This window comes from Microcaecilia unicolor, chromosome 5 (genome assembly GCF_901765095.1).
Source record: "Microcaecilia unicolor chromosome 5, aMicUni1.1, whole genome shotgun sequence".
NCBI classification, from domain to species: Eukaryota; Metazoa; Chordata; class Amphibia; order Gymnophiona; family Siphonopidae; genus Microcaecilia; species Microcaecilia unicolor.
This window is the reverse complement of record NC_044035.1, coordinates 54,745,828-54,772,069: the sequence shown is the minus strand read 5'-3', so window position 1 is coordinate 54,772,069 and position 26,242 is coordinate 54,745,828. Positions and strand designations below refer to the sequence as shown.

At 43.9% G+C, this 26,242-nt stretch overlaps 1 protein-coding gene across 5 annotated transcripts in view; it reads right to left on the bottom strand.

The window, feature by feature from the left end:
* The window catches only part of R3HCC1L (R3H domain and coiled-coil containing 1 like), a 150,448-nt gene that overhangs the window by 32,523 nt on the left and 91,683 nt on the right, over positions 1-26,242 (bottom strand). For 4 of the 5 annotated variants that reach the window (XM_030202905.1, XM_030202903.1, XM_030202904.1 and 1 more), the window contains 3 exons: positions 23,330-25,141; positions 9,731-9,906; positions 5,357-5,427 (listed from right to left, as the gene is read on the bottom strand). In XM_030202905.1, coding sequence (XP_030058765.1) covers positions 5,357-5,427; positions 9,731-9,906; positions 23,330-25,141 — 2,059 coding nt within the window. Of the gene's footprint in view, positions 1-5,356; positions 5,428-9,730; positions 9,907-23,329; positions 25,147-26,242 lie in introns of all 5 variants that reach the window. The other variant, XM_030202907.1, reaches the window with a different exon arrangement.

The window sequence follows — 26,242 nt, the reverse complement described above, 5'->3', positions numbered from 1 at the left end:
GCCGGCAAACACAGAAGAAAGCGGACCTCTGCAATGGAAAAACCAAGAAAAGAACACAGCGGTGACAAGATGGATGACGCCAAGCAAACTTCTACTGGACTCAGAAAAAAGTTTACAGCAAGAGTTTATTCTTAAAAAACTGGACTCGACACGAGTCGTGTTTCGGCCATTCAGGCCTGCCTCAGGAGTCCCTGTATGGCAAAGTGCTATTGGTTCTCATAAGGAGAGTCTTGTGCAAACACTGGATTTCTCTAACAACACCTTAGGAGAATGGAGAAAGAAAACTTCTGAGCTTCTTGATGAGAGTGGCGCTCACACTCTCATCAAGAAGCTCAGAAGTTTTCTTTCTCCATTCTCCTAAGGTGTTGTTAGAGAAATCCAGTGTTTGCACAAGACTCTCCTTATGAGAACCAATAGCACTTTGCCATACAGGGACTACTGAGGCAGGCCTGAACGGCCGAAACACGACTCGTGTCAAGTCCAGTTTTTTAAGAATAAACTCTTGCTGTGAACGTTTTTCTGAGTCCAGTAGAAGTTTGTTTGGCTTCATCCATCTTGTCACCTTCGCTGTGTTCTTTTCTTGCAAGATAAGAGGCAACATAGACTGACCAAAGCAAAATTCTTGTCAAACGAATCTGATTGATTTCTTTGACTGGATGTGCAAAGAGCTGGATAAACGACATGTACTTGATGTAATCTACTTAAATTTCAGCAAAGCCTTTGATACGGTTTATCACAGAAGACTCATAAATAACCTGTAAGGGCTGGACTTAGGACTCAAAGTGGTGAACTTGATTGGAAACTGGTTGACTGACAAGCAACAGAGGGTGGTGGTAAATGGAATTCGCTTGGAGAAAGGAAGGTAAGTAGTGGAGTGCCTCAGGAGTCAGTACTGGTGCCGATTCTGTTAATTTGCGAGAGACATTGTTGAAGGGATAGAAGGAAAAGTTTGCAGATGACACGAAGATAGCCAGTAGTGTGGATATCCCAGAGGAAGTAGAAAGCATAAGAAGAGATCTCCAAAAAATAAAAGAATGGTTAAAGGTCTGGCAGTTAAAATGTAATGTGAAAAAGTGCAGAATGATGCACTTGGGGTGCAGATTTCCAAAGGAGATATATCAGATAGGAGGCGAGAGATTGCTAAGCACAGCTCAGGAGAGTGATGATGTCTGAGGATCTCAAGGTGACGAAACAACAAGCCAGTGGCCAAGGTTAGAAGAATGCTGGGGTGCACTGAGTGGGGTATAACCAGAAGAATAAAAGAGGTATTGACGTCCTTGTACAAGTCGTTGGTGAGGCCCCCCTTGAAGTGCTGTGTTCAGTTTTGGAGGCTGCATCTTGCTAAGGATGTAAAAAGACGAAGCAGTTCAGAGAAAAGTGATGAAAATGGTATGGGGTTTGCGCCACAAGATGTACAAGGATAGACTTGAGGACCTGAAGATGTATATCCTGGAGGAAAGGAGATACAGGGTGATATGATACAGACATTCAAATATTTGAAAGGTATTAATCTACAAACAATATATTTTCCAGATATGGAAAGGTGATAGAACTACAGGACATAAATTAAGGTTGGGTGGGGAGGGGGCAACTCAGGAATAATGTCAAGAAGTACTTTTTCATGGAGAGAGTGGTAGATGCCTGGAATACCCTCCACAGGAAGTGGTAGAGATCAAAATGGTAATGGAATTCAAAAATGCATGGAATAAACACAAAGGAATCCTATTAGGAAGGAATGGAATCAAACAAGCTTAGCAGTGATTAGATGGCAACACCAGGAATTGAGAAGCAAAGCCAGTGCTAGGCAGACTTCTACGGTCTGTGCCCCGATTGTGGTTGGACAGATTTGGGTGGGCTGGAGTAAGGTTTCAATGACAACTTCAGTGGTTGGATAACAAGACCAGTGTCAGGCAGACTTCTACAGTCTGTACATTGGAAGTGGCAGGGGCAGATCAGGGTAAAGTATGAGTTTATCTTGTTGGGCAGACTGGATGCACCATGCAGGTCTTTATCTCTGTCATCTACTATGTTACTTGTTGAGGAGCAGAGCTTTGCCAGACTTAGGTAAAGAAGAGTTACCAACAGAAAAAGTCCTAAGCATGGACCCACGAAAGGGGATTCTACATAAAGAGCTGCGTGGACCAGGGAAGCAGATTTCAAAATTCAGGCAGAGATGAGAAGATGTAGGCAGAATATTTCAAGATAAAGAATGGGAAACAACAACTGAGAGATTAACTAAAGTAGGCATTATGAGTAATTTGACTGAACATGGTTTTTAAAATGTTATACTGATGATATTACACATCTGTTAATTGAGATGAATATTTGGGGCAGTGACTATAGAAGTTGGAGGAAACAGACAGGTAGGGACATTTCAACATATAAAATATGAAAGTTCTGGGGCGAGATTATGGAGGCGGGGAGAATATTACTGAAAATAAATTTTGACCTGTGGATGGAAGAAGTGCTGCTGAACAGGCCAGGTAAAAACATGCATGGGGATAATAAGCAGATACTTGCATACTTGCTATGTGGATAACAGTGGCAGAGTATTGGAAACAAGAGAAAGTTCCAAAGATGGGCAGAGTTTTAAGAAGACTGGACCATATATACTTAATGCTGAAACTTACAGTCATCTGCAAGAAAAACCTGTACAATTTCTGACAGGTGTGGGAACCATTTAGAACAAGGAGGCAGCTGCAAAGATAAAAAAAAGTGTTGGCCCCTAGTGGGTGGAGAGAGTCCACTGACTGATAGGACTGAATTAGTTGAGAACCTGAGAACGGAGTGGAAGGGGGAATGAGAAAAGGGGTAGGAGGTGAGATGTTTATGGAATGATGTAATTGAAAGGCTTTATTTATTTATTTATAGCATTTGTATCCCACATTTTCCCACCAATTTGCAGGCTCAATGTGGCTTACATTTGCCGTAATGGCGATTGCCATTTCCGGGTAACAGAATTACAAATGGTACTGCGTTAAGGTGCATACATACATGGTAACATGCATGGAATGTAACATACATGGAATAGAGCATGGTATATATATATACCATGTGCATACATACATGGTAATGGAGATATCAGCTACATTGACTAGACCTAACATAATTAGTGTGCATTGAGTATATTGTATTATGTTTATGTTGTGGTTTGAAAACGGAATACAACACATTTTTAAAAAATTCACAGTCCTGAAAATTTTATACTATGGCCAACTAACACCTCTAAGATGTCAAAATTGGTACATATGAACAAAGAATTTATCACATTAAGGACAGTACCAGAAAAGGAAAATTGTAAACCACTTCGGTCTAGGCGGTACCTAAATATATCACTTGGAGGTGAATAAGGTTATTGTTCATTGTTTATAGACAATTTACTATAGTGCCTAATTTGGGAACCAAGTTTAGGCGGTGTACAACACTCAAATACTAACCAACTTATTTTCGAAAGAGAAAGACGCTCATATTTCGACCCAAATCGGGAGATGGGCGTCCATTTCCCATGGGCACCCAAAATCGATATAATTGAAACCCGATTTTTGGCGTCCTCAACTGCAGTCCGTCACAGAGACGAACAAAGATCACGGGGGCGTGTCGGAGGCGTGGCGAAGACGGGACTGGGGCTTGGTTATCGGCCGAGGAGAGATGGGCATCTTTAGCTGATAATCGAAACAAGGGCGTTTTTGACGAGAATTTGGTCAGTTTTATTTGGACCATTTTATTTCAGGTCCAAGTCCCAAAAATGTGCCCCAACTGACCAGATGACCACCGGAGGGAATCGGGGATGACCTTCCCTGGATTCCCCCAGTGGTCACTAACCCCCTCCCACCAAAAAAACCCCACTTTACAAACTTTTTCTCCCCAGCCTGTATGCCAACCTCAAATGCCGTACCCACCTCCATGACAGCAGAATGTGTTCTATCCTCTGACAGCCTTTTCCTGGTTCTGATGTGGGTCTTGGGTGAGTGTGACACCTTTTCTGTTAAGGGCACTGCAGAGTCACATCAGCAATGCATTGTGGTGGGTGTAGGGTATTGGGCTCCGTGATTCCACTAGCTTGTGTTAAATGCTCACGATGTTGGTAGTTGGTAGGCTCTACTCCCATGGTGCTTTTCCCTCTGCTTACTGGGTCAGAGTGTGCCCTGTTTTGTTTCCGGTAATCCATGAGGTAGTGACCATTTGTGTAAGACACTTTTAGATCCCTTTCATGTGTTAGCCACGTTACAGCACTTAGTTCTTACCTTGAATGTTACTGAAAGAGGGCATTGTACACCATACTGCCAGCTCGGACCTACTGCTAATCTCAGTACCAGCGAGACTCGTTGCCAGTGGGGCACAACCTCTGATCTGCAGTTAACTGTGAGTAAAGGTGCTTATTCAAATAAAGGACGTTTTCAGCGAGATTAGTCTTCAGGTGTGAACTGCTGTGCCAAGGTTATACACCAGCAACAAGTCCTGTCCCTGGAGCACTTTTAGTGGGTACTGCAGTGCACTTCAGGCAGGCAGACCCAGGCCCATCCCCCCCCACACCCGTAACACTTGTGTTGGTAAATGGGAGGCCTCTAAAACCCACTGTACCCACATGTAGTTGCCCTCTTCACCCCTACGAGCTATGGTAGTGTTGTACATTTGTCCCTCCCACGACCAAATGGCTTGGATTGGGACGTTTCTGAGCTGGGCGTTTTTAGTTTCCATTATCGCTAAAAAAAAAAAAACGCCCATCTCAGAAGGGACCAAATCCATGGCATTCGGTCCATCCAAACCGTATTTTCGAAATGAAAGATGGACACCCATCTTTTTCGATAATACGGTCTGTCCCGCCTCTTCACATACCTGTTTTCGGACATAGACGCCCATGGAGATGGGCGTTCTTAAGTTCTACATCTATCTCATGGTTCAGTGCAAATTCCAATTAATAATATTACAATATAAATTAACATGCTAAAATTTTGTTAAAAATAAAAGCTTTTAAAAGTTTACAAAATAGTACATAATTTCTCAAAATCCGAAGTTCCACAATTGAGCTGCCAAATAAGCAAAACTTTGACAAAAAACAAAACACAAATACCTTTTGGATTAGGAAATTGTAGCATAAAAATTTTGTAACTGATCCAGTCTCGTTCTTCCTTAAGAGGCCTGTCGAAGATGTCAGATATTGAGGTGACTAACAATGAATAATATTAAAAATGAAAGTACACAATTTAAAGTAAACCCGAGCCTCCACTGGTAGCCAATGCAATCTTATAAAGAGGATACACTAGCTTTAATATAGAAAAGAAAAGGAACTCATAGACAGGCACATTCAAGCAAGATTTTAATACTTAACACACACTCTACAGGGATAAATGTGTACCTGCTATGTGACTGGAGAACAATCCAAGAGCATGTGTATCATCTACCCATTTAATGTCAAATCCTTTCTTCCTGCAAAGAAAGAGTTAAACATATACATTTAATAGAAAAAATCAACAATTTTAAGACAAGAAAAATTATGCCAATAAAATGCAGTTGGTCATAACTACCTGACAGTAGGAACTGATTCAATACAGTGATGCTGAGAAAGGCCTAGCAATGGCCCCAACTCTGTCTGGACACTGTCATACAGGTAGTTTTTTTTTCCATAGCCACAGTCAAACAAGCAGATAAACTCAGATAAAATCAGTTTGTGTCTTTCGCCTACAGCTTTTCAATTCATATGATTCATTGTCAAGTATGGAATTTTCTTTGCCCAACTATGTCTATTTGTTGAACCATTTAGACATTTTTGGTCCATGAGTCTACCTTCTTGTTTGCATACGAATACCAATTAGACTTTGAATGGATTTGTATTGCTCTTAACTTCCCTTACTGTAGCTTAGCTACAGAAAACATGGCTTGTGATATATATTTTTTAAAATTTATATATTTCTTGATTCTCTATTCGATGCCTTTTGTTTGTATTTACATTTTTGAAGGGGGGGGGGGTGGGGGAGAATAACATCTGACTGAGTTTAGTTTAAATATCTAATCTAATAATTTGCTCCTCCAACGTTCCAGTGAGGCTACCTGCGTTCGTAACCATCTCCTGACATCAGTCGCCCACAGTAGAAGCCTGCGTGCCTGATGTCAGGAGATATTACTGTGGTCGCCTCTGTCTCGCTGTCTTCGGACTCTGCATCGCTGCTGCACGTCCCTTTCGTTTCCCGCTCAGGTATCGGTGCCAGTCGTTTTATCTTCACTTACCAAGTCAGGCTTACGGCGGCCGCCAGCAGCGGTAAAAGGCATGCCGCCTAGGCCCTTTTCTCTCTCTCAGCTGTGGTCCCGCCCTTGCGGAAACAGGAAATGAGGGCGGGACCACAGCTGAGAGAGAGAAAAGGGCCGAGCCTGCACGCCTTTTACCGCTGCTGGCGGCCGCCGTAACCCCAACGGGGTAAGTCAAGATGACTTTCAAACTTCTTAGGGAGGGGGGCCTGGAACTGGAAGGGAGGGACAACGACACTGGAACTGGGAGAGAGGAGGGAGGGAGGGGACGACGCTGGAACTCGAAGGGAGGGGGGTGGCACACACTCTCAATCTCACACACACACTCTCTCTCTCACAGACACACTCGCACCCAGTCTCACTCTCTCTCTGTCACACACAATCACACATTCACTCTCTCGCTCTCTCACACAGTCACTCTCATACATACTCCGAAGAAAACCTTGCTAGCGCCCGTTTCATTTCTTTCAGGAATGGGCCTTTTTTACTAGTACAATAATAATGTAATCAATTCCCTAAATCATCATAAGAGGTAAATATATTAATGATGGAAAAAAAAGGAAGGAAAGTGAGGCTGCAGGTTATGTGCTACCTTCAGAGCTGAAACTTTCATCACTGGCATAAAAATACCTTCCTTACACAAATCTTTAATGTCCATCAAACAATCCAAAAAAAAGTGTGATTGCTTCAATTTTTATCTAATGTTCCAAATAACACTTATAGCAGTCTTCTCTCATTGGAAACAGAGCCTCATGCATATCTCTGGTTCCACCATGGCAACCAACGATAACCAGCATTTCGCTATGCTGCTTTAGGGTATCACCAACTGGGACTAAAAATAAAAATATGTATGAGACTCTAGCACAACTACATACCAAAGTTTCAAGAAAAACAGTATTGCACACTTCTTAATTGTGCAAATACTGATTGAAAATGGCTCTCGTGGGACTGCAACCATGGTTCCTCTTCTTTATACCATGATGTAAGACGCCCAGATCATCAACATCCAAATCAGATGCCACAAAAGGATAAAACTCATCTTAACCATCTCGTCAAAAAAAGTGACACTATTCAATCCGCACATTTAAACTGAGCGGTTCCAGAGTTTTCAATCGAAAAATCCATTTTTGATCTTGTTGTAATGATATCTTCCTTCTGTCACTGCCTCTCCTCGGTGGTGCAATCCATTGTAAAACAAGACAACGCAAAGATTCAAATTCATGGGTAAACTAAACACAATGAGCTGCAAGAGGTAAAACAGTTTACCGCTAACAATTGTACTTTTATGCTCGGTCAGCCACATGGAAAGTTTGCGAGTCATTTGCCCAACATATAATTTTCCACGAGGGCAGATCAAACAACGGATCACATGATTTGTTCCACATGTATTGGATCTGAAGACGAAATTCTTTTTACTAACAGGATCTTGAAACACTGTACAACGTTTATGTCCTTTAATTGCACTTGGATTCCCCATTAATACTTCCTCATGTGTAGGCAGACATGAAGGGCTAAATACCTCCTTAAGGTTTTTGCCGCATCTGAAGGTACGATTAAGAAGCATGCAATACTGCTTTTCTTGAAACTTTGTTATATAGTTGCGCTAGAGTACAATACATATTTTTATTTGTACTCCCAGTTGGCGATACCCTGAAGCTGCATAGCGAAACGCTGGCCATCGCTAGTTACCGTGGTGGGACCAGAGATATGCATGAGGCTCTGTTTCCAGTTAGAGAAGACTGCTATAAGATAAGTGTTATCTGGAACATTAATTAAAAATTGAAGAAATCACACTTTTTTTGGATTGTGTAAAGAAGGTTTTTTTTATGCCAATGATGAAAGCTTCAGCTCTGAAGGTAGCACATAACCTGGAGCTCTTTGAGGCTTTTTTTCCTTCCTTTTTTCCATCATTAATACACTTACTTCTTATGATGTTTGAAGGAATTGATTAGGCTATTACTGTATATTTGTTTACACACTCCCTGCACTCCAAATATTGTTATAGTGAGTTTAGTTTAATACAGGATCTTATAGCCCACCACTTTTGGCCAAAGCTCAGACACAGTGAATTACAATGTACAATTTCCCTAAACAATCCTTAAAAATAAATACCATAATAGTCTTTAAAAATCTGAATTTTTATTTATAAAATACATATTCTTTAAGTCAAAGCTACACAATAGACCAATCCCCCCAAATCTCACAACTTTTTTCCCATCAGTCATTTAATCAGTTTCAAAGCAAAGAAAAAAGGCACAAAACTGCTTGCACAAAAGCATAAACAAACAGAAAAGCAGAACAAGGTCAAAAAGGTTTATTGGAACAATGCCCGACGTGGCCACGTTTCGCCCTCAGGCTGTGTCAGGGGTAAAACTATCAAAGGTGTATATAAATATATTATACACACTTATGGTAAAACCAAAAATTGTTCAAAAACCAAGTTCCAATCAATACCTTCTTCTTACTCCAACAAAACTGATCCTGGGATGTACTGGGCGGGGCGCCGCCATTTTGCGGCGTCGAAGGAACAGGAGGGAGGCAGGCTGCGTCCCTCCTCTAACTAAGGTAGGGGGGCCGGGAGGGGGTTCGGGGTTATTTTTACCAGGGATTCGGCGGCAGACAACTCTAGGAGTTGAGGTGGGCTGGAGGTCCGCCCACCCCTGTCGCTAGCTGGGAGGGAGAGGGTTGACCGGCGGCCACTGGACCAACAGGGAGTCTTTTTCTGCGGGTTTGGGGGGGCTGAAGACCCACTGGATCTCCAGCCCTTCCTGAACCTGGGGGGGTGGGATCGTCGGTAGCATTTGCATGCTACTTGGGCTAAGAGCCCTCGAGTGCGTTGTTTCACGTGCTCAAGAGCTTTAATCATGGGGCGGTAGCAAACTCCGGTGCTAGTATGCCGCTAACAGCCTCTAGCGCTGGCGTTTGCTTTTGATCATGAGGGAATCGGTGAGACAGGTACTTGTAAGAAAAAAAATTCACTAATACTGGCAGGGCTCAAGGATGAAAAATTTGGAAATCTTACCCGTTAACTATCTCTTTTCTTGTACACAATAAAACTAAATTATTTAACGAGACTTACAACAAGAATCCTTCATAAAAGACTCACTATTACATCTGTATTGAACTAATCAACATTGAATTCTTAATTTGGCTACTTAATCATACTATTATTTAACTCTATACTCTACCTTACATTTTGCATATCCGATAGGTATTATCTCTTTTATTTCTAATTTTCTTGATACCTAAAGTACCTTAATTGTAACAATACTTTGTTCTTCTCATACCATTTATGACGATTGTCATTGCAGAATAATGTAAGCCACATTGAGCCTGCAAAGAGGTGGGAAAATGTGGGATACAAATGCAACAAATAAATAAAATAATATTCTTAAAGATATAAGTAGCTGCAAATGTGTATCTTCTCAAGAAAAAAAATAAAGCACATTAATATTGTCTGATTTAATTATTTAACTCACATACTTACTGATAGCTAGAAAACGCTCGCAGCAAATCCTCAGTCTTAAATTCTGGAGGAAAATCATATATCTCTATGACATGTGGGAGGAAAGAATCACTCAGATCCAGCTCAGCTGGTTCATAGTTGTAATAATTGAACTGGGGTTCTTGAAAGTTTTTCTTGGTCTTTCGTCTATCTGTTAGCTAGAAAAATATGACACCAGTTATCAATAATATCTGGTATTTCTAACCAAGGTTATATTTTAAAGAGTTCATACTGTTTTGCACTTGTACAATATGTTGAAAAAATACACAAGGGAAAGTCTGTAATGGCAGTCACTTAACTTCTCTGTGCTTTTCCTTTTCTTTGAAAGAATGGCCGTTTTACCAGAGCTTATACAATGATTTCTAAATCTGTCCTCAAGACCCTTAAAGTAGGTTTAGTTTCCATTTACTGGGAAATTCATGAAATATATGTATATATTTGGTATAAGAATCAGACTAATTTGCATATTTTGGCTATCAAGTTTCAAGTTTATTGTAAACCTACTACCTCGCTTATCAACAACGCCAGCTAAGCATCTTACAGACTAAAAATAGATGAGAGAGAAAAAGAAGGGACAATACAGATTAGATGGGGAAGGGGAGAGAAATACAATAATTGTGATAGGAAAGAGGGAAAAAGGGAAACACATCAGGTGGGGGAGTCATTTAGAAGCCCATGGTGCAAGAAACTAGGGGTGAGATAACTGGGAGTGGAAGGCTTCTTCAAAGAGATGAGTTTTGAGGTCTGCCTTAAACCGTTCCAGTGAGGCTTGGGATCAGAGATGTTCCTGAAACTGGTTCCAGAGCTCTGGGCCATGTACTGAAAACACAAAACGTCAAACCCTAGCATGAATAACGGCTTTAACCATAGCAACAACCAAACGATGCTGAATGGCAGAATGCAGACATCGTGTTGGGACGTACTGAGAGAGCAAACAAGTAAGAAATGATGGATCTCTTAGTTATACCTTAAGAAATATGTAAAGATTTTCCTTAATTTTATCACTTTCTTTTCAAGAGGTTGTACTTGATTATAAATATTGTAAATTAATAAAAAATACAATAAAAAAAAAAAGAAATGATGGATCTCCTGTGGAGCTTATTCTAAAGACAAGCAAGATTTTATAGGTAACTAGATCTAGTTGCGTGTTTCACAGAAGTTTGAGAATCACTACTTTTGTATACTAGAGAATAGCAGTAAATGTTTCATATAATCACACCATTTTACTAGTTAGAATGTAAAACTAAGTTACTCAACTGTAGCGGGTTTTCTCCAAGGAAACTGAGCCATGACATGACCCTCTAGAATCAGTCCAGCCTGGATATAGTGACAAAATTGCAGTCTGCCAGCCAATTGGACAAATTGCATTTACTGATGGCTGCCCCGTCCCCTTCAGATAGAAGGCAAAGGCTCACTGGCAAGGTGTGCAGTGCATTTTAGCCAGGATGGCCATGAGATTTTGGGAAGAATGTTGGCAGGTTGACTAAGATGGAACTCCAACACCACTTAGGAAGGAACTTAGGGTGTACATGCAGAACTACTCTGCCATGATGAAACCTTGTACTACTAGAGTCTAAAGCTCACTAACCCTGTGTATTGAAGTGACCACCACCAAAAATAGTACCTTCCAGGTCAGGTACTTCAGATAACAGGAGTCAAGTAGTTCAAAGGGAGCTTTCATCAGCTGAGTGAGGACAACATTGAGGTCCCATGACACAGCTGGAGGCTTAGAACATAAGAATAGCCATACTGGATCAGACCAATCGTCCATCTAACCCAGAATCCTGCTTCCAACAGTGGCCAATCCAGGTCACAAGTAACTGGCAGAAACCCAATTAGTACCTCTATTCCATGCTACCAATCTCAGGGCAAGCAGTGGCTTCCCCCAGGTCCCTTCTCAATAACAGACTATGGACTTTTTCTCCAGGAACTTGTCCAAACCTTTTTTTTAAACCTAGATATGCTAATCGCCATTACCACAACCTCCAGCAACAAGTTCCAGAGCTTAACTATTCTTCGAGTGAAAAAATATTTCCTCCTATTTGTTTTAAAAGTATTTCCACGCAATTTCATTGAGTGTCCCCTGGTCTTTGTACATTTTGAATGAGTGACAAATCGATTCACTTACACCTGTTCCACACCATTCAGGATTTTGTAGACCTCAATCACATCCTCCATAAGCTGTTTCTTATCCAAGCTGCAGAGCCCTAACTTCTTTAGCCCTTCCTCACATGGGAAAGTTCCATCTCCACTATCATTTTGTTCACTCGTTTGAACCTTTTCTAATTCCACTATATCTTTTTGGGATATGGCGACCAGAACATTTTGGGCAAGTCGTTAAATCGCGGGAGGATTGCGAAAAATTACAAGAGGACTTTACAAGACTGGGAGTCTAAATGGCGGATGATGTTTAATGTGAGCAAGTGCAAAGTAATGCATGTGGGAAAGAGGAACCCGAATTATAGCTACGTTATGCAAGGTTCCACGTTAGGAGTTACGGACCAAGAAAGGGATCTAGGTGTCGTCATTGACAATACGTTCGAACCTTCTGCTCAGTGTGCTGCTGCGGCTAAGAAAGCAAATAGAATGTTAGATATTATTAGGAAAGGAATGGAAAACAAAAATGATGTTATAATGCCTTTGTATCACTCCATGGTGCGACCGCACCTCGAATATTGTGTTCAATTCTGGTCGCAGCATCTCAAAAAGGTATAGTGAAATTAGAAAAGGTGCAGAGAAGGGCGACAAAAATGATAAAGGGGATGGGGTGACTTCCCTATGAGGAAAGGCTAAAGCAGCTAGGGCACTTCAGCTTGGAGAAAAGGCGGTTGAGGGGAGATATGATAGAGGTCTATAAAATAATGAGTGGAGTTGAACAGGTAGATGTGAAGCGTCTGTTTACGCTTTCCAAAAATACTAGGACTAGGGGGCATGTGATGAAGCTACAATGTAGTAAATTTAAAACAAATCGGAGAAAATATTTCTTCACTCAACGTGTAATTAAACTCTGGAATTCATTGCCAGAGAATGTGGTAAAGGCAGTTAGCAGAGTTTAAAAAAAGGTTTGGACGGCTTCCTAAAGGAAAGTCCATAGACCATTATTAAATGGACTTGGGGAAAATCCACTATTTCTGGGATAATTAGTATAAAATGCTTTGTTCTTTTTGGGGGGGATCTTGCCAGGTATTTGTGACCTGGATTGGCCATTGTTGGAAACAGGATGCTGGGCTTGATGGACCTTTGGTCTTTCCCAGTATGGCAATACTTATGTACTCATGGTATTAGAGAAGGTACAGGGACAATCAAAATGATAAAGAGGAAGGAACAACTCCCCTATGAGGAAAGGCTAAAAAGACTATGATTCTTCAGCTTGAAGAAGAGATGGCTAAGGGAAATATTATACAAGTCTATAAAATCATGAGTGCAGGGGAATGGGTAGACATAAATCACTTGTTTACTCTTTCCAAAAGTACAAGGATTAGGGACACACACTGAAGTTACTAAGTAGTACATTTAAAATAAATCAGAGAAAATATTTCTTCATTCAACATGCAAGTAAGGTCTGGAATTCGTTGCCAGCGGATGTGGTAAATGCAGTTTGTGTAGCAGGGTTTAAAAAAAGGTTTGGCCAAGTTTCTAAAAGAAAAGTCCACAAACCATTAATAAGGTAGACTTGGGAGATCCATTGCTTATTTCTGGGATATGGAACATTAAAATCTATTTTACTCTTTTGGGATCTTGCCAGGCAGTGGTGACCTGGATTGGCCACTATTAAAAACAGGAAGCTGGGCTTGATGGACCTCTGGTTTGCCCCAGTATGGCAATGCTTTTGTAGCTATGTCCTAATGCAACTCCTAGTTATGTGGGACATATTGTGTGCTTGATCAATTCTGTCATCGAAGGAAAACAGCTGTTAACAGGTGAGAAAATATTTTCTCTGTTGACAAGCAGGATTGAGTCAGACACCCAAGTGGATTACTCCCCAAACTCAGAGCCATTCAATTTTATAGAAGGCTGTCCATTGTGGAGGAATAGCGCAATCTCAGCTACAGGTACAAAAGTTGCTAATTTTCTCAAGCACATGTTGGTCAGCATAGTTCAACCAAATGCACCGTCTCCAAATGAAAACTGGTTCCAGCAATATTAGGTATGAGGACAAAGCAGTTGCTTTTCATATGCTGTCCAATAAAACAGATTTCAGGAGAGCTGCATCTAATGATGTTTGAACTTACTGGCTAGAGGAATACAGACTATTTGTAACAGAATTGGTACATGATGTTAGTCAATTGACTAAGGTACATTTAATTACAGGAACACCAACTGCACTGGGATCAAAGGAGACAATTACAACTGATTGAGTCAGTTCCTTTAAGATAGTAGATGAAAGCCTTTCTGCAGTCTAGAAAAGGGGCATCAAATAGCAAACCTAGAGGAATGCAAACCAATCAGGATTTTAGGATATCCCTAAGAATATTCATTAGAGAATTTACATGCACTGCATCTACTATACACAAGTATATCTCATGCATATTCATTAGAAAAATCCTGAAAACCATACTGGTATACAGTCCTCCAGGACTGCACTGGAGTATGGAGGGACTTTTCATGCAGATGCTTGTGTGGTTTAAGTTAAAATATATGAAGCACTATTTCTTCATTGACATGGAAATATGTGACCACTTTTGGTAACTTAGGATAAATATGTAGAATGACTTTGTTATGATGAAATTGAGTATGCAGTTCATAGGTGACCAAGGCTTGAAGTCTGCTTGTCCTTCTAGCTGAAGAAACTACAACTAGAAAAGGCATTTGCCAAGCGAGATGCCTAAGTGATGCAAATTCCATGGGCTCAAAAGGTGGTTTCATAAGAAATGTTGGGTCCCACTGCACAGGCCACTTCTGAACTGGTGGTCTGACAAAAAGTTTTTATTCATCCTCACACATTATTTGAGGCAGTGAGTAATCAAGTATAATAAAATAAGTTCTTTCACAAATTTGAAAATGACTGCAAACTGTGAAAGCTGGAAAACTGTTAATGGTGACATGATAGGCTGAGAGTGTGCTAAGATGTGTTTTGATGGATGATTTTTGCAGGCTTAAGCAACGAAGACAGCAAAGGTAGTGGAGTATGGTTTTTGGAGGACACCAAATAAAGTTGTAGCTATGTGTGAAACACCAGATCGAAAATAACTTCCATGTAAAGGCATTGTATGACTGGTACAAGATTTTCCTTCTGTAAACAACATATCTTGAATTGGTATTGGTAGGCCAAGGCAGAAACTAAATGTGGTTCAGTTGCCAGGGTTAGCAATTAGAGATGTGGATGCAAAAGAGAGCTCTTGTTCTGTGTCACCAGAAATGGAAAAAACTGACACCTGCATGGAGGAAGAACTGAGAGTCTGTAGAGAAGAGGAAACCAATCGTGATGAGGCTAGTACTGTGCTATAAAAATCATCATGTCAGGCCTCTTTAGAAACTTGTATAAGGTTTTTGCTATGAAAGGGATTTTGCACTGAAAAATAGAGGGGTAGTTTTGAACTTTCATTGTTAGCAAACAAGTTTATTTAAATGAGTGCCCTGGGTCCAAAATTGTTTTGTAGAGCTTAACAGTCAAGAAACCACTAGTGAGACTGAAGAACTCTTCAGAGTCAGTTAGCTCTCTGGTTCTGAATGCCCAGGATTAAGTGGTCTAAATTTACGTATGACTGAAAATCATAAAGACCCATATTTGTCCTGCTTTCTGCATAAATGAAGGAATCCTATTCCTTTTTGCTCATTAACATAAAACATGGAAACTTGATTAAATTAATAATGAATGATGCTAAAAATGATGTGCAGACTATCAGAGGGAGTAAAATATTTCTCAGAGCGCCAGATCACTGATGTGGAGCAGTTCAGCTTGTGACAAGTTCCCTGAATAAGTTGACAGCTGAAGTGGGCTTCCTGACCAGTGTTGGAAGCATCTGTGATGAGAAGTAAAATTCTAGTAAGCCAAACACAATTAGGCAGGTTGAATTTTGATGCCTACCGCTGTTCTAGGACATTAAATGGTGAAGGACTAGCATAAAAAATGAGGTTGGGTGCACTGATTCCATTGTAATGAGGTCTTCTCATTTGTAGGTGGGCAAAATGAACAATGTGGATTGCAATGGCCAAATAGTCTAACATTTGGCCATGATTATCGTGGAACCTTTTAAGCATGATGAAAAATCTCATTTGTAGTTTGAAGATTTGACCTCTAGGTTGGTGATAACCCTAGATCCTGAAGGAGATGGGAAAACTAGGTTCTTACCTTGGTAATTTTCTTTCCTCTAGTCACAGCAGATGGGTTGTATCCGCCTACCAGCAGGTGGAGATAGAGAACACTGAAAGACCATAGTGCCTCTAGGACGGCTAGCCCCAACTGCCTTCAGTATTTGAGATTTCCAAAGCAGAGTGTATCATAAAGGTATAGTAACATAAACTTTCCTCACAGTGAACAAACGTCCCAGAACAGGAGCAACAAAGGAGGGACGATCTCAACCTCCTGTAGTAGCACATCATGTAGAAATTCTGATAACTGTTTTCCAACTTCTCCCAATGAGATTTATATCTGCATGAAAGATCTGAACAAAAAACGAAGTCAGACAGGGAGGGATCATGGATTCATCTGCTGTGACTAAAGGAAAGAAAATTACCAAGGTAAGAACCTAACTTTCCCTTCCTTGTCATCAGCAGCAGATGAATCCATTAACTGATGGGATGTACAAAAGCAATCCCTACTTAGGGTGGGAATAGGCCACACCACGAGCCAACACTTGAGCTCCAAAAATAGCATCTTGCTTCGCTGCAACATCCAGCCTGTAATGCCGGGCAAAAGAGAGCTGAGAAGCCCAAGTAGCCGCACTGCATATCTGTTGAAGAGAGCGGGCACCCGTTTCAGCCCACAAGGAGGAAATCGCTCTTGTACAATGCGCCTTAGACATTTCAGGCGGAGACCGACCTGAAAGCAGATAAGCAGAATAAATGACTTCCTTGAGCCAACGAGCTATAGTGGCCTTAGATGCTGGACCTCCATGCCGAGGACCCGACAACAGAACAAAAAGGTGATCAGAAGTCCTGAAGTCATCTGAAGATACTGCAACAGCGCACTGCGGACATCCAAAAGATGTAACTGCCCAAAGGAGTCCGGGAACTCTTCCCTAGAAAAGGAAGGAAAGAAAATAGGCTGGTTCAGGTGAAACGCTGAAACCACTTTAGGCAGGAAGGAACGCACTGTACGTACCGTCACTCCGGACTCCGAGAATTGCAGCAAAGGGTCCCCACAGGACAGCGCCTGCAGCTCAGACACACGACTAGTTGATGTGATGACCACCAAAAAGACTGTCTTAAGAGTCACATCCTTCTCAGAAGCTCGCCTAAGTGGCTTGAAGGGCGAACACTGACGAGCCTTCAACACTAGCCCCAGGTTCCAGGCCAAACAGGGCAACCAGACAGGAGGATGGAGCCTAAGCACCCCTCTGAGAAATCTGCCAATGTCCGGATGAGCAGCAAGGAACAAGCCAGCGACCTTCCCTCAATAGCATAATAATGCTGCCACTTGCACCTGCAGGGAATTGTAAGCCAGGCCTTTTTGTAAGCCCTCCTCCAAAAAGTCCAGCACAGTTGAGACTGTAGCTCGCGTGGGTGTGATCACCTTTGAAACACCCCACGCCTCCAATTTGCGCCAGATCTGAGCATAAGCTGCCGAGGAAGACTGCTTGCGGGCCTGCAAGAGAATGGAGATGACCTTATTAGAGTAGCCCTTGTCTCTCAATTGCGCCCTCTCAATAGCCAGGCCGTAAGACCAAATCGGCAGCGATCCTCCATAGTCACCGGACCCTGAACCAACAGGTTCGGCACCAGGGGCAAATGCACCAGTGCATCCACCAACATCCGGCGGAAATCCGCATACCACGGACATCTTGGCCAATCTGGACCTATGAGAATCACCAGACCTCGGTGCTGTCGAATCCGCAGTAGGAACACATACAGGAGGCCCGAGGGCCAGGGTTGAGCCAGAGCATCCAACCCCGCTGAGTGAGGATCTCTCCTTCTGCTGAAAAAGCGAGGTACTTTGGCGTTTGCACTTGACACCATTAGATCCATTCTGGGAGTCCCCCATTTGGCACAAATCTGAAGAAAAACTTCTTCTGCCAGTTCCCACTCCGCTGGGTCGATTTGATGCCTGCTGAGAAAATCAGCTTGCACGTTGCTCTGACCTGCTATGTGAGCTGCTGACAGAAGCTGCAGGTGGAGCTCGGCCCAGTGGCAAATCTGAGCAGCCTCCGCAGCCAGGGCCCTGAACTGAGTGCCGGCCTAGCAATTTATGTATGCCACCGCTGTCGTGTTGTCTGACAGAACCTGGACAGCAAGCCCCTTCAGAGTCTTTTGAAAGGCCATAAGAGCCTGGAATATCTCTCTCAGTTCCAAGCGATTGATGGACCACCCCGCTTCCACAAGTGTCCAGAGACCCTGAGCATAGCTTCCTTGGCAATGCGCTCCCCAGCCTAAAAGGCTGGCATCTGTTATCACCAGGCACCAGGAAGGAAGCGCCAGAGGCATTCCTTGGCGCAGTATCCTGTCGGAGAGCCACCACTCCAAACTGAGCCAGGCTGCAGGGAGCAACGTTAGTCTGCGTTGATATTCCTGGGACATCGGAGACCATTGTTGAAGCAGAGCAATCTGCAGAGGCCTCATATGTGCTCTCGCCCAAGGCACTACCTCCAAGATGGCCAACCCCAGCAGCTGGACAAAGTCCCAAGCTTGCGGGAGAGGCATCTGCAGGAGCAGACGGACCTGATTCTGAAGCTTGCACCGCCTTGGTCGGGGAGAAAGACCAACCCCACCGCCGTGTCGAACCAGACCCCCAAATACTTGAGAGACTGAGAGGGGGTCAGGTGACTTTTGGGTACATTGACCACCCAGCCTAGTGCCTGCAGGACCGCCACCACTCTGGCTGTGGCAAGACGACTCTCGGTTGCCGAGTCCGCTCTGATGAGCCAGTCGTCGAGATAAGGGTGAACTCTGATACCCTCTCGCCTGAGACAGGCAGCTACTACCACCATTACCTTGGAAAAGGTACGGGGAGATGTGTCTAGGCTGAAAGGCAAGGCCTGAAACTGGAAATGCTTTCCCAACACTGCAAAGCGGAGGAACCGCTGGTGTGGAGGCCAGATAGGAATGTGAAAATAAGCTTCTTTTAGGTCCAGAGACGTGAGAAACTCTCCTGGCTGAACCACTGCAATGACGGAGCGCAGGGTTTCCATGCGAAAATGTCATACTCTGAGAGCCTTGTTTACTCTTCGTGAGTCAAGGATCGGCCTGAAAGACCTGCCTTTTCGAGGCACGACAAAATTAATCGAATAGCGGCCACAGCCGCATTCGGCGGCAGGCACCGGGATCACCGCTCCGAGGTGCAGCAAGACTTGTAAGGTATCCTCTACCACCGCCCGTTTTACGGCAGTACCGCATCGGGACTCCACAAACACGTCTCTCACCGGGGCACCAAATTCCAGTCGGTAACCTTCTCTGATCAGGTTCAGGACCCATTGATCTGCAGTAATCTTGGTCCACTCCTCTAGAAAGAGGGAAAGATGTCCTCCTATTGCAGGCAAGGAGGAGTGGACCGGCATCCCATCATTGTGGAGGATGCCCCTGAACTCCTTGCCTTGAACCGGCCCCTGCGGAACGTTTGTCAGAGCGAAAGGAGTTCCTCTGCTGAAAACGGACACGTTGAGAAAACCCAGCAGAGCGCCCCGGGCGATACCTTTGAGCTTCACGGAAGCGAGGTCTGAAAGAGGAGGGAAACACAGAACCCTTGGAAGAAGGCCTCGGCCTATCCTCAGGTAACCTCTGGTGTTTAGATTCCCCCAGGTCTTTCACAATCTCTCCAAATAACAGAAGGCCCCGAAAGGGAAGCCTCACCAGTCTTTGCTTAGAAGCCATGTCAGCCGCCCAATGCCGCAGCCAAGGAAGGCAGCAGGCGGACACCGCCACAGACATCTGTTTAGCTAAAGCTCTGACCAGATCATACAGGGCATCAGCCAAAAATGACAGGGCTGACTCCATCCGCGGGGCAACCTGAAAAAGGGGGCCCGCACCATCGGCGGGCTGTTCCACCACCTGCTGTAGCCAGGAAAGACATGCCTGGGCTGCATAGGAACTGCAAATAGACGCCCTCAAGGCAAGGCCCGCAATTTCAAAGGGCCGCTTCAGTGTGGACTCAAGCCACCGGTTCTGCATGTCTTTCAAAGTGACTCCTCCTTCTACTGGGAAAGTGGTCTTTTTTGTCACTGCCGTGACCAGTGCATCCACTTTAGGCATCCCCAAAGGGGCCAAGTGCTCCTCACACAGAGGGTACAGCTGACCCATAGCCCTGGCCACTTTCAAAGGCCCATCGGGGTCAGACCATGTAGCAGAAATAAGCTCTTGGATGGAGTCATGCACAGGAAAGGCCCGAGTAGGCTTCTTAGTACTCGCCATCCTAAGATTAACAGAGGAGGCTTCGCCTTCAGCAGGATCATCAATCGAGAGGGCCTGCAAGGTGTCAGTAATGAGAGCTGGCAGCTCATCGCGGTGGAAAATCCGGACCGCATTGGGATCATCCAAATCCAGTGGCAAACAGGCACCCTCCTCCGGATCATCCGTCCCTGAGGGCCTGACAGATCCCTCAGATTCTCCACAGCCCGACCATGGGGGGGGGGGGGGGGGGGGGGGGGGGAGGATATGCGCCACTCTCAGACGGGAAATTTACCCGTCTATGCTTAGCGTATTTCCAACGCTCGGGGGAGGAAATAACCTCTGAAGTCATCCCCGGGGCATCAACACCCGGAGGGAAGCCAGGAGGCAACGCAGTGTCAGACACCTGCGGCAGAGCTCTTTTCAGCATAAAAGCCTTATGCATTAAAAGCACAAACTCAGGGGAGAAAAACTCACCCTGACCCTCGAAACGGATGTAGGAGCTCCTCTGGCAGCCTCTAAATGAGGCATCCCCTTGCACTCAGATTCCTCCACAATCGCGAGGGTCGAGGCATGCGGCGCTTCCAAAATGGCGCCCAATGCTAGCTCCATCGAGCGGGAAGAAACATTGCTCAGCATGCTCAAACTAGCGTGAGCGTCTAAGGAGCACGTTTTACACAGCCCCGCTGCTGATCTGCGTTTACCACAACGGGAGCAGTGCTTAACTCCTTCAGCAGCCATCGTCCATTTTTTTCACAGGACGGGAATATAGCAATAAAATGGCGGCTTCATGCCAAAACTTATCCCAATCGGAACGGCGTCCGCAGGTCCTCCCCGGAGGAGCTGGGCACCACTCTCACCTCAGGAGAACGAGTCAACGAGCTCCAGTCAAGCTGCACAGAACCAGGATCACTGGAAAAAACCTCAGAACAGCCACGCAGAAAAAGCGCGCTCTTTTTTTTTTTTTAATACTGTGAGGAAAGTTGGAGGCAGGCAGCAACATAGGGACTCCGGGAGGCGGGGGGGGGGGGGGGGGGGGGGGGGAAATGGGTAAGGCAGGGAAAGGGCGAACTTATATGCATTTAAAGTGGGCACCACCAGCCACAACACCCCTGCTCAACTGGCAAAGCACAGGAGCCACCCCAGGCAGTCTGAAATCCAGGAGCTGATCAAGCTATGTCCACACCTGCTGGGAGATAGAGAAATGCTGAAGGCAGTTGGGGCCAGCCGTCCTAGAGGCACTATGGTCTTTCAGTGTTCTCTATCTCCACTTGCTGGTAGGCGGATACAACCCATCAGTTAATGGATTCATCTGCTGCTGATGACAAGGAATTATTATTTTGTCTAAAGGAGAGAGCCAGATTTCATCATCATCAACTTTGAAATTCTGCAAAACCAACCCCCCCCCCCCCCCAAAAAAAAAAAAAAACTCTGTGGTTTACAGGATCAAAGAGAAAAAAAAGCATTAAATAAAGCTAAATTAAAAGACTTTGACTAGGGACCACAAAAAGGTTAAAGTTACAATTTATTCTAATGTGCTGTATTAGCAAAATGTGTATGGTTTTTTTTTTTTTTTGGGGGGGGGGGGGGGGGAGGGGTTGTAAATAAATGAGATCTGTGCCACAGTGGGGGTTGAGAAAGATGAAGATTGTGCCCAGAAAGGGTGTAGGCATAAAGAATGATTATGCTGGGGTGAAAGAGATGGTGATCATGAATGGTGCCAGGGAACTGGCACAGACAGATTCACCACGTGCCATGTACCCCTCAAATTCAGCCCTAAATGCTGGCAAGCCTTCAAAGGCTGATGCATAGATATGCTCTCAACTAAAATCTTGAAGTAGCATTCTGTGAAGACAGCAGCAATCTTTCCCTATTTGAAATTAGTCGAAGACTGGGTGGAAAGGTCCACTATAGGAGAAGGAAACGGAGCAGAACATACAGTGATGCAGCTTCTAGTTTGAAGAAGTTGCTCTTAAATTACAGAAGTCATGGCTGCAATGGAGTGTAATAGAATTTATTTTACCACTGTACAGATAAAGGTTTCTTAACCCTGAGAGTATGAGAGTACATGAGCCACAGGTAGGAGAGGTATGCCTTGGCATTCCCCTTCCCCCATCACTAATACACACTCTTCTGAGGGCACCAAAAGCAGTAGTGTAGAAGATGTGTTTGCTGCAGAATACAGGCAGTGTGTGCAGGGGGAGGAGCTGTTCTAGACACCTCTACCACCATTTTGTGCTTCCAAGTCCCTGCTGTCACTTCGCACCTGTCCTCTACTGCTACTGAAGTTATTGCTAGTCTTTCCTGCTGCTAATGAAGGCACAACTGACCTGCTTGGGAGACCCTCTCTGCTGAAGCCATCTGTCCCTTTCCTTGGTGTGCTTGGAAGGTATTTGTAGATAGGAAAAAAATATGAGGTATTCTTTATGTCAAGCAGCAACAGAGAGAAGTGATGGAGTAGTAGGCTGGGTATGGGGAACACGAAAAAAGGATAAACAAAAGATATGGTTGCTGGGTAGGGAGCATGGGAAGGGGAAAAAAAGATGGAATTCAAAGGAAGATGTTGGCTACAGTGTGCAGGGGAAAGAGGAACCCGGGGGGTGGGGGGGCTATAGTACTGGTAGGAGGCAGGAAGGTAAGAGGGAGAAGTGGGAGAAAGGGCAGTGGTCGACAGGAGGAAAGTGGAAGGCAGCAGGGAAAGGTGATGAAGAAAGAAATGGAATCTGTTGGGCACAGTGTGCAGTTTTGTAGAGGCTGGGGCAGAGTTTGGGGAGACAGTTCTGAAAAATCAGTGCTAACCCAGAAGAATTAGCTAGATAAAATCAAAAAATCAATCAATCTAGCCAGTTCAAATTTAGATTGAAGAAAATTTTCAGCTGTAAACCTAATTGCTTAGGTCCAGCTGAAAATTCATCTAAAAGATAACTGATTTTAGCCACTCAGCAGCTACTTGAAAATTACTCTTTGTGGATTTTTGGTCTCGCTGCACTTTAATATATTATATTCAGTGTGACATCAGAAAAATTATTTGTTCCTTTCCAATCAATATTTTAGTGGTTTTGAAAGATTTGGAGGTTTATTTTTCTGTAATTTAAAAAGTACCTCATTTAGAAGGTGCGGATCTAGGCAGTCCCCATCATCATTGAATAAAGAATCCCAGCTCTCCTCTACATCAGTGCTGCTTTCACGGCAGGTACTCTCATCGGGGCAGAATGCATCAGGCAGATGCTTGGGTTCTGCACAACTCTCTGAGCAGACTGTGCCAAATTCTTTTCTATAAGAGTCTTCTCCAGTAACTGATAAATGCTCACTACCATTTATACATTCTAATCTGTTTGCCATATTGCCTGAATGCTTGGATGTGGAGTCAATTACTTCACTGGCATATTTAAATTCACTGTCTCTGCTTTTGCTTTCGCACACAGACAGATTGTTTGGGACACAATCTAACACTCCATCCAAGATGTCACTTTTGGGGTCCAATACATTGTTGGTAATCGTGTTCAGTTGTCCAGATGTGATGCCCATTTTCTGACACATGTGCTCCAACATGCTGTTGGTCATGTAGGCATGATCATACATGGTGTCCATGATTCTGTCTCCATTGTCTGACTCACTGCTAGTGGAAAGATCTGTGCTATTTAATGAGCTATATATGCACCTATCCACATTCTCAGAATTACTGTTTATGAACTCTTCAGAACTCTGGGAGTTACTGCTAATTTCTTCATTATATTCACAGTTATTCAAATGTTCTACTAAATTGTCCCTTTTATATGAAGGCTCTGATGCTGATACATACCCGGTAGCCTCAGCTGTACCTTGTAGCACACCATCTGAAACTGTGCCTGCATTTATGAACAGATTGTCCATGATCCTATGTGGCAGAAATGATGTTCTACCCTTGACTTGATCTTTCAGTCCTGAAAAGTCAAATATTCTCTCCTCAGCAGTGCCCTGCATATTGCTTATTACATCCTCACTGCTGTCTGTGACCTCATCCATATGCACTGATGCACTGTCCAAAATGCTCTCTGAACATTCTAAAGTTTCATCCGTTAATGTATTTGTCTTCTTGGAAAAACTGCTTAACTGTACAGAAGAGATTGTGTACTGTGGCTTTGTTACACCACACAACCAATCACACATTGGGTCAAGCTCACAATAGAAGTCTTCACCCATGCCAACTCCTGAACTTGCATCAGAGTACACAGTTCTTTCAGTCACTTTATCAAGTCTTGGCCTCCATGGCTTAACTATTTTCAGCTCACTTTCTTCAAGTTCAGTTGCTGCTATTCCTGCTGCCATTTCGGTTGCTGAATTTCCTGGGGCCTCCACATCGGATTGTATAAGTTCATGAACCTCACTGATGTTTTGAATTCCTGACTCCAAGTGTTTCGCATTATTTGGCTTTTGTTTGTTTTCTAGAGACATGTCTGTAATACAGGGGTAATAATCAAATGTTTGACTATAGGTTTCCCATAATTCTCTTTCCTGTTTCTTGCTCACTGTATTACTGCAAATTTGCTGACCACAGTCCTCAGGTACAAGTTCCTCACCCACCCTCTGTTTATGATGAACTCTCTTCTGTGTCTGGGGCTCCTGCATTTCTTCCTGTTTAGCCTTGCATCCATGAACCTTAAAATTAGGGCTTGGTTTTCTACCATCAGAAATGCCTTTGAAGACACTCTTCTTAAGCTGAAAAGAGCTTCCCTCACTTCTCCTGTGCTCCGATTGTACCCCGACGCTGAAGCATGGAAACTGGTTTGAGGAATCTCCTGATTCTGCATTTCCTTCTATTCTTCTTGCCATTGCTTCCCTCCGAGCTTTGGGCACATACAGGACCATATCAGGCCTCCGGTTTCGAGGCCTACATTTGTCTGCCTCATGTTGCATCGTAGTTCCTTGTTCCCTCTATTCTGTAGAAAATTAAAAAGAGAAATAATGCACGTTATGGACAAAACCATAATTATAGTGAACTTCTATTTTGTCATATTTCTGTACACATCTCAGCACAGTACTTGAAGCAGGCTACAAATTCCATAATGTTATACATTAAAAATTTCTCCACCTCTGTCCATGGGGCAATAGAATGGTTTCAATACCCCCTTAGTAAACTTTGGATTGTGACAGAACAAGCTTTGGATGGCCTTGTCCCACTAAGCTAGCTTATGTGGTTGCCTGAAAGGTATCGGTCCTTGGGTGATGATGTGTGCCTGACCATGCAGCATAAAGCTACGGGTTTGGGACACTATCAGGCTCATTTTTGAAAGAGAAGGACGCCCATTGTTCGACACAAATCGGAAGATGGGCGTCCTTCTCCCAGGGTAGTCCAAATCGGTATAATCGAAAGCTGATTTTGGACATTCCCAACTGCTTTCCGTCGCAGGGACGGCCAAAGTTCAAGGGGGCGTATCGGAGGCGTAGCCAAGGCGGGACTTGGGTGTGCCTAACACATGGACGTCCTCGAGCCATAATGGAAAAAAAAGGGCATCCCTGACAAGCACTTGGAGGACTTTACCTGGTCCTGTTTTCTTACGACCAAGGCACAAAAAGGTGCCCGAACTGACCAGATGACCACCGGAGAGAAGCAGAGATGGCCTCCCCTTACTCCCCCAGTGGTCACTAATCCCCTCCCACCCACAAAAAATATCTTTAAAAATATTTTGTGCCAGCCTCTATTCCAGCCTCAAATGTCATACTCAGCTCCATCACAGCAGTATGCAGGTCCCAGTAGCAGTTTTAGTGGGTGCAGTGTACTTCAGGCAGGCGGACCCATGCCCATCCCCCCCCCCCCCCCCCCCCCCGTTACACTTGTGGTGGTAAATGTGAGCCTTCCAAAACCCACCACAAACCCATTGTACCCACATCTATGTGCCTCCCTTCAGTTGTGGGTAATTGGTTTTTTTTGGGGAGGGGGGGGGTTGGGGGGGCTCAACACACAAGGTAAGGGAGCTATGTACCTGAGAGCAATTTCTGAAGTCCACTACAATGCCCTCTAGGGTGCGTGGTTGG